Source organism: Cydia fagiglandana, chromosome 12 (assembly GCF_963556715.1).
Source record: "Cydia fagiglandana chromosome 12, ilCydFagi1.1, whole genome shotgun sequence".
Taxonomy (NCBI): domain Eukaryota; kingdom Metazoa; phylum Arthropoda; class Insecta; order Lepidoptera; family Tortricidae; genus Cydia; species Cydia fagiglandana.
Genome location: NC_085943.1, coordinates 15,041,561 through 15,050,877, shown reverse-complemented (window position 1 = coordinate 15,050,877; position 9,317 = coordinate 15,041,561). Strand labels below are relative to the sequence as shown.

The 9,317-nt window shown below is 36.7% G+C and overlaps 1 protein-coding gene across 1 annotated transcript; it reads right to left on the bottom strand.

Annotated features, from left to right (window-relative positions):
- Positions 1 to 768: 768 nt before the first annotated feature.
- LOC134669360 (sodium channel protein Nach-like) lies at positions 769 to 8,976 on the bottom strand. Its single transcript, XM_063526876.1, has 10 exons — positions 8,563 to 8,976; positions 8,151 to 8,229; positions 7,365 to 7,486; positions 7,012 to 7,123; positions 5,327 to 5,496; positions 4,546 to 4,651; positions 3,632 to 3,783; positions 2,745 to 2,869; positions 1,571 to 1,864; positions 769 to 1,071 (listed from the first exon to the last, which is right to left on the bottom strand). Exons 1-10 carry the CDS (start codon positions 8,706 to 8,708, stop codon positions 920 to 922), a joined length of 1,458 nt encoding a protein of 485 aa, XP_063382946.1. The 5' UTR covers positions 8,709 to 8,976; the 3' UTR covers positions 769 to 919.
- Positions 8,977 to 9,317: the final 341 nt, after the last annotated feature.

Here is a 9,317-nt window from a genome sequence, read left to right as displayed (position 1 = left end):
TATGGTCGAATATTTTGACATCCAACATTTTGCTTTCATAGACGTTTTAAAAGTACCTATGTCTTAATACTATTTATATTCTTGTTATTGTCTAGTATTTGTGCTGTTTCCAGGTTACAAGATGGATTAAAATAAATGGAACTGATCATTCCCTTTGACCGCTAAAGACGTCAACTGACGCGAGCGGGTACGGCCCGATATCAACCTCCGTGCATTCCGACAATGATGCGCCGCGCACGTAGCGTGGCATTTAAAGGGTCAAAATCGACGGACCTGCCTTATTTGGTAGATGGTTAACAGGATACGATGCCCAAGGAGATAATATGTCGCGTTGCAGCAAGCAAAGGTAATTGTGTTTTTGAAGTGAAAACTTCTTTAGCGGCGCTGTGCACTTTTTGTGATGGAAAAAAATGTTAAACCCGCGACAGGTCACGTGACCGACAGATTCGACAGATTGAAAATTCGTAAGATCGACACGTGACCTGATCGAAAAACTGTTACAATGTCATTGAGTTTTCACTTCTGCCGGCACTCCCGGAGTGCAACCCGTTGTTTTTTTATGTCAACTAGGTAGTTATTAATAATGTTTGACAAACCATATTATACTCTATATAAGGGATAAAATAAGCAAAACATACGCAGGCGAATAAAATAGTATTGGTGTCCACTACTTCTGGTCTATATTTCTAATATCAACAACAAGACAATACATATATAACTTTTGAACTATGAAAAATTTACTTAATCCATTTTATTTATTGCAGGTAATATGCTCCATTACATTCTGACTAGCATGGTGATATTTTGAATAGAAGTGTAGCTATTTTATCATACAATTTATTTTTATTACGATTATACTTACCTGCTGTTTCTGATTATTAAAAGACTGAATACAATTATTTACAAACTTGTGGTAATTTTATTTCTTCTTCCTGTCTCTGAGCTTGTTAATTTTCTCGACGGCCCACTCGGTCAGGTTAGATATGGGGATCCTCATGGCTGTTAGCATCAGTTCGAGTATAGATATTACCGAACTTCCAATACAAAGGTTTATAACGCCTCCCGTTTTCACTGTAACAATTCGTAACTTTATGGTTAATGGATTCCAATTCTCATTTTTGTGCAAATAGACTCTTCTATACTAGATGTCACTGACGACGTAGATACCTACTCTTTTTAACACTGCTGATAATAAGTTTATTTGTACGATATTTAAAGAGCGATTGCTTCTGCAGTAGGTACCTACAGTACAAACTCCCCGTAATTAGGTCCACTGAGAACAACTATATAGTTTGCCATACAATCTTTATGATTATATCCAAGCGTTTGGCACATGTTAATGGCGGACAATCAAACTTGTTAAATCAGTTGGAGGTGTGCAATTTATAGAGCTGCAGACTCTTGTGCTGCTTTTTACCAACTTCGGCAATTATTTGTGAAATCAAGTTTCAAAAACCCCTTTGTGGCCTGCTTCTCTGATCTCAACTGGTGAACGCAAACTAACCGGGAAATTTAAATTCACGGCTGTGAAGGTTCGAAGAGTTTTTAAGACATAGAAGTAACTACTCACAAATCATATCTTGCGTGCTGAAAATGAACTCCCGCATCACTCTCACTTTCGGGAATCTAGAAATGCCGATCCTCAACCGGTTCATGTCAGATTGCAATAGAATACTTTCTGCATCTTTCAAATAGACGTGCGACTCGCAGTCGCTCGGGCAGTCGCAGTCCCTCGAGGTTTTGGGTAAGGAGGATACGTTGCCGTGTTTGTGGAGAGTGTCTTTGGTCACAGAAAGTCGTATTATTTCGTTTTTGTGCTGTAACACGCAGCGGAGTTCAGACATATCGCAGATTTTTTCGTGATCTGAGAAATAATGCAAATAGTGAGCTGTTGGTACTAGTTAGATATTACCTATAGTTATAAACTTCTGTAGTATTATGAAACGTTTAAGACAAAATTTGGAGTATTTTTGCCATTACAATGATACCTACTACATGTAAAAATTTTACCGCTTAGCGCGTTAAAAGTAGATTTTTCTATTCGTCTTTATGATTTCGACAAGTTAATGAAATATTCCTTCGCCTTACTGCAATTTTGGTATCAACATTACTATCAAATTAAAACTTTTATTCGTAGACAACGGCGTCGCAACGCGTCGTTAAAAATGACGCGTTTGGTTCAATAAGGTAACTTAACACTAGCTTCATAGTTGCAGCGCCATTGCTAATGGGAGCTAATTTTCTCTAAGAGCTATACGATGGGATCAGATGTTCAACTCAATTAGCTTCAAATAGGCGAGCCGAAGAAAATTGAGTTCTGCTATCTCGTCGCATCAATGTTTATTAGCTAGGTACCTACACTAGACAGCAAGAGAACGTAAGATACAGTCACCGGGGTATTTATTCAACTATTCCTTAAGGCTTAAATAGTCATATTCCGCGTAATGATTATGTTGGTCATTAACGTCATAATTAACTATTATTCCCTATGAGACCCATCTCGAAATTGAATAAGAGTATATATAATATGAGTCGATTTTGATCTCGGAAATTTTGTTCAAGATGGCTTAAGTATTACTTTTACGATGCCTGTGTTGGCCCCAAAGCAAAACTCGTTTATCCATCTACAGGTTCACGTCACAGGATAGGTACCTATAGCTAAATGTTGAAAATCCTGTAAGGCGAGCCGCGTAAAAAGAATAGAATTTGCAGAAACATTTAATATAATTAAGTAAAAAGCTGACCTATAGGTTTATAGAAATGCGGGACGCATCCGCAAAGCGTCTGGATCATTCTAATTCGGCACTCCACCAGGCAATGGTTATACGAATATACTGGATATCTCTTGGTCAGGGGCTCGTCCAAGTATCTGGAAATTAAGTAAGCTCAATACGGATAAGGTGCAGGGGGGCAATTTCGACTGCGGGATAGTTTTAACTAATCGAAGTATCTTCCATGTTTTCCATTATTAACTAGTGTCACACACAACACATCTTTTTCGCTATCTGGACATATATGGCACTCTAGTTAATAATGTAAAACATGGAAGATATTTCGATTAGTTGAAATTTCTCCGCAGTGAAATTGCCCCCCTGCACCTTAGATTAAGTGTGGCATATGGGTAAGTGTGGCTGGCCTTCACATTGGGCCTGTTTACTACTAACAAAATATCGTTAACAATATTTGAAATGTAAAAAAAATGTCTTGAAATGCCGACATACTTATTCAATGTTTTATATTTTTACACTTAAACTTAACTAGAATAGAAACATCAATTATGGAAGTAGATTTATTTTGAATTTTAAGTACCTATAGTAACAGCACCAGTCATGGGACATTTAAGAGGAAAGGACCCCGCAGCAAACGTAGGGAAAAAGTGGTTTCAGTTAAATCTCACGAAATTTTAGTATGATGTTAATTTGGCTCTCCTGATTATTTTTTTGTATGGGCACAACTCTCTCAGTAAAAAACACAAGCACACAACAAGGCACAAGTCTCAGTCAGTGTTAAATTGGTAACAGTATCCTGATATTACGTAGAACAGAAAACTGCTGTTAGGATGCTAACTCTAGTCTAGGATGGTATCTTCCGTAGAGTAGACCGACTTTCCTATAAAAAACCATTTAAGTACCTGCATTTCCGTATAGAGACGGGCACATGCCGCAGCGTGTCTGATATCTTGGCGGTCCACACTCGGTAGCCGAAGTACACATAGCCCTCCGTGTCGAGCGTGGATGACGGTGTGGTGCTGAGGGCGATCTCGTCAGGGCTGTGCACGTATACCTACCGACACATGTGTCATACGCATGCAAAACTTGCATACAGATGGTCAAGCAAATCTTGTCAGTAGAAAAAAAGGCGCGAAATTAAAATTTTCTATGAGACAATATCCCTTCGCGCCTACATTTTTCAAGTTTGCCGCCTTTTTCTACTGACAAGATCTGTGGTAACCCTATGTATTAAAATGAGACTTCCGCTTGTAAATTGTAACTTGTAGCTTTATAAAATAGGCCACTGCTTGACCAACTTTAGGTAAGTTATTACGGACACCTATATAATAATATGTAGGAGACTAGTCTTCATGGGCTATTGGCAACCAAAACCAAAAACTAGTTTTGGTTGCGATTTAGGTGCTTGCTTATGGCCCTATACCTATTAATTGTTTTCATACCAATTGTAAAGTATAGGAGACTAGAATTAGACCAAGCTAAGTTGGCAGCGCTAAGCTAAGTTGTTAGCCCAAACAGAGTGTTATTAAGAGTCATAATTTCATAGAATAAACCAAATAACCTTTAGGTACCACAGAATAAATAATAGCACTAGGTACAGAAGGTTCACTCTCTAACAAAACGCGTCTGTTACGATTAGGACAGATATGACCGACAGCGCCACGCGTGGCTTATGGCTAGCCACCAAAATTGGTGTGGGACGGATGTACTTGTGGCTACTGTTGCAAAGCGACGAAATCGCGGAGTGAGCCACGCCTGCCTTTACAGACAGCACTCGATTATAAATAAATATACTATAATATATATAGATACTAACCTTGTACTCGTCAGCATAATTTATTATCTGTGTAAAGAAATCTATGTCATGCGCTGAGAGTTCTATGTTGTTTTTAACGTACGCTATCGTCTCGTCTTTCCATTTGCTAGAAATACAACGGAAAAATCGGTATGAGAAGAAAACTTCACGGTGTACTTTATGTTGTCATATGCATTACTTTGTAATGGAGTGAGGATTGCAGACGAGATTTTCTATCTTAATACAAATATTCGAGAGAAAATTGACTGGTTATTTTTTGCGAGTTTTTGATAGCTTTGCATCATATTAAGATGAATTTGACTGGGCGGTATTACTCGTACCTTGGGCGATGATGGTCCTCATTACAGTTTAATTTTATTAAATTTAATGGTAATATGATCATTGATCTCATTAACTAAATTAAATTGCCAATTTATCTTAAGGAAAATTGTACGTTAACGTTAAACGCTCTTAGCGTTTTCACATTTTCCTATCCGATATCTAATGTCGAATGACCCTCGAAGAAAGAATTAAGAAGCTGCTAGAGAATGCCTTACGGTATTAAGTGCTTTAATTTTTGCGTTTCCGCTTTCCTTTAAACAATAAACATTTATAAAAAAAATAAACTCCGTTTTTTGAAGTACACTTGTTTACATTTCACTTTTTTTTGACGTTTTCGACATGCGATTTTTTCGGATCGATCAATGTGAAAACGTTTAACTTTAAATAAAAGATGGAGAGAATGAGTTTAATGAGTATTATTCTAGCTAGACAGTCGCTTGTGTGTCTCTAGGTTACTTACAAGGGGTCGTGGAAGGCAGCAACGTTCGAGTTGATGACATGACACATGCCCATCTCGGTTAACGCCGTGTGAACGGTCACCGGCCAGTTAGTTTTCGTCATCACCGTCCGGTTCTCGAAGTTTTCAAACAGTAGTCTAGCTATGCCTACGTATTCGTTCGGGCTTATTAACTGAAATGAGTTTTGGATTAAACGTTAGTGTACCAGTTCTTGACTGTTCAAGAGATTACGAGCTCTGTTCTAGTTCAATTGTGCTATTAGCATTCGAAGTAAAAACGAACTGCAAAAATCAATCAATCAATCAATGAATATAGTAGTGGACCCTATAATGGACGTGGAACCAGTAATGGGACAAAAAAACATAATTCCTCTAAAATAAGTATCTAAAAGTAGTTTATAAACACTGGCTGTATATTATCATAAATAAGAGTCCTAGAGCTGTTTCAGTTTTAAGTTTTATTAAATTTGGTTGTTTTTTAAGAAATTGGCGTCAACCTAAAAGTTGTCGTGTCACTGAAAAAAAATACCACTACAAATTCTTAACAACTTCGCTAAGAGAGGTGAGTTAATTTATTAAATTTTAAATAATTAATACGTGATGAAAACTAGAATGTGTTTTGTTAATTGCATTTACCATGAGATAAGGTATACAACACACTATGTTGTGACTCCACAGATGTAAAATAATAGTGGTATTTGGCCCAATCCCATTATAGGAGCTGTAAAACTGCGTACCTCCTATGATGGGACAAATGACAGAATGATGCTTGCTATGCCATAATTTCATGTTTAAACAATACAGAAATAAAATGTAGTTAAGAAATATGTCAATCAGGAGGTATTCTCGGACTTCGGATAAATTAATATCGTTTTTCCAAACTTTTATTTAACTTGCCCTGTTAGTTAGTGTGGGTCCAATCTTGGTAGCTGAATTTGAGCCACTTTTCGATTTCCGATTCAGTTGAAATTTTGTGTAAGTATTTATTATTAAGTATTAAGTATGCAAATCGGATGATAATGCAATATTATGATAACATGGACCTGATCTGATGATGGAGACAGGAGGCGGCCATGGGAACTTTATCGCATTAAACCCTAACTAATTGTGTTAGGGTATATTAGAATTGTCTCGATGGATCTAATACAATAATAATTGGCTGTGGAAAGAAAAATACATTCAGCGATAAAAGCTTATACCAAAAATTGTTTTATTTTGCCGTAATTTATTCCCCATTTCAATATTTTATACTGATAGAGCAATGTCCATTATAGGGGGCCCATTACTGGATCCACGTCTATTACCGGGGGCCCATTACTGGAACTTTGGTGTCCATGACTGGAGAAAAAAAGCATAGTTTTAATTTGTTAAATATGTGGAAACTAATTGCAGTATCTTTGATACAACACGCCTAAAACATGAAAGACGGATAGGACTTTCATCTTTTAACACGCTAAGCGGTAGACCATTTACATTTATAAGGGAAATATCATAAATACTCCAAATTTCCTCTTAAATGTCCCATGACTGGTGCTGTTACTATATATATATTTATTGCTTACTTTTACATAAGAACTTAACTTAGGTACAAAATGCGGTATCACACATTGTTATACATATAGATATATTTTTACTTTTATGGATATGCAAGGTATAGTTTTAACTTAATAAAAAAGCTATAGTTTTACCTTGACAGTTTCCGAGTTTTGTAAAGCAAGCTTATCGATTGTGTCCAAAGACGCCGTTGCAACCGACCAAAAATACGAGTACAAAGTTTTGCCAGTCTTCAGCCGGGTCTCACTGGAACAAACGGAATTAACGGCTACTTTCCATTAGTTTAACTAACTCGAGTTGATCTGATTATCCTTTCGAACTTGGAAGGACAGTTGGTTTGTTTAGATTAGGTAAAGCGGCCGCGTCGCTTCTGCGTGCGGACGAAGTGGAATTGGCTAAGAAAGTATTTGTTTGTTTCTTTTAAATTGGAAAGTATTTTGATAATGGGGCATATTAAAGGGTTACAGAATACGTTTAATTGAATACTCACTTAAGAAGCGCACTGAATAATTCTTGATTAATTTTGCCTGTAGGACACAGTGTGATAGCCGGGTAAGAGACGTTCCAGTTGAAATAATCCATCTCCACACTCATCACAACTGGCGAATTCTGGCAACACAAGTAACAAACAAATATTTGAATTAAAAAGTCTAGAAATAAATGTTATTCCGTGAAACCGGCAATTTTTGTTTTGCCCGGAGAGCAAATTTAGCCCTTGTGAAATCACAGAAAAAATATACATGACCGATGCCGTAATCAAATAATTCGTATGCGACACAATTTTACTAGCTTTCACACGAGCGCAGCGCATATTGCTCGCTAGGTAGGTAAATGATAACAAAATGAGATCAAATCGAATTGATAAGTTCGAATTGGCCTCTAGAACGGCTTCCCGAATCGTTATTGGAATAAGCGTTCGTAGTTTCATTTAAGTACAATAAATGGCGCCCAACGTGGGGCTTGAATACATGACCTCGAGATAAAATCGCCCGCTCTGTAGTAAGTCGCGGAAGTAGTAGTAGTAGTCTTATAATTAATTGTAGTCAACTTATCAGTTAATAAAAAAAAATTTAAAAATTAAAAATTTAAATCTATTTATTTCCCAAAAAAGTACTTAAATCTACATACATATGTGTGCAAAATCTCTAGTATGATTATATGCGCGGTCACTAAACTCGCGTTGCAAATTCGATGAGTATATGACTTATCTATGGTTAGATAATATCATTGGGTACATAATTAGAATTGATGGTGGTTCTTAAATAATACTCACCAGGAATCTTACGTATTGCGTGGTCAACAACATGATTGCTATTATCAAACATATTACAAAATTCATCAACCAGTATGCTCTGCGAAATTAAAAAAATAATGTATTTTATTCACATTTTACAAACCTAATAAATCTAATAATATTAAAATAAACTCACCATTGTAACGCGAGTTTACAAAACATGACTAAGTATAATATACTGAAAAATGTATTACCACAACAAACCACTTGTTCAAATCAAACCAAATAAAAATCTGAGACAATAATAATCCACTTGTGATACACTCGCACAAAATTCTACCCCCACACAGTCGTTATATCATCGCCAATACTTCTATGTAGGTAAACATAGCCGATAAAAAGCAGCTTTTTCGTAATTTTCCCGCGACGGAGATGAAATGTCAATATTTACCTCTCCAACCAATGTATCTCCGTGTTTACAATATAGGGCAACCCATGAGTCGTCGAGCTTCTTAATTCAGTCCGTAAATAGTTGATAAGTTTCTCTCTCTTCATTTTCCGCCTTTCCTTAATCATCAGTAACTTCTCTTTAATCATAATATGTGGGTTTTCAATTAATTTATTAGTTAGTGTGATTATTGTGTCCCCCAGACGGTAGGAAATGGAATTATGGAGTTGGACGGTGTTCAGCGCTAATGAGTCAGAAGCTGAGGACTAGGGCGTCCCAAGAGAGGCCATCGCGTAATAATTATAGCTTTCATTTATAACCGGAGTTTAGCTTTAGTACGGGTGCTCTTTATGGCACAATATTAATTTATATCAATGTGTAGTGCGAGTTAATGCAAGTTAACAACAACAATACAGTTTAAAACTTTCAAAACTTACATTCCGTGATAAAATAGGATCGTACTTTAAATAAATAGGGGACCTATTCGAATTTTTTTAAACTTAACTTGATATGAGATATGACATTACGATATATCTGTTAGTAGTTAGGTTAAGTTAGATTAAGATGCCTTATATATTTATTTCAAACAAATGAGCGCATTGTCCCATCAAACGTGAAATTTTGGCAAATTGTAAATTTCTTAGTATCAGGGGGCACGGCAGTGCCCCCGCCAAGTCGAGCGCGAAGCAAACACTGCCGTACCATCCTTTACTGGAACCATTTCGCCGCATTTTCAGGCCCCTATTTGAGAACCTCTG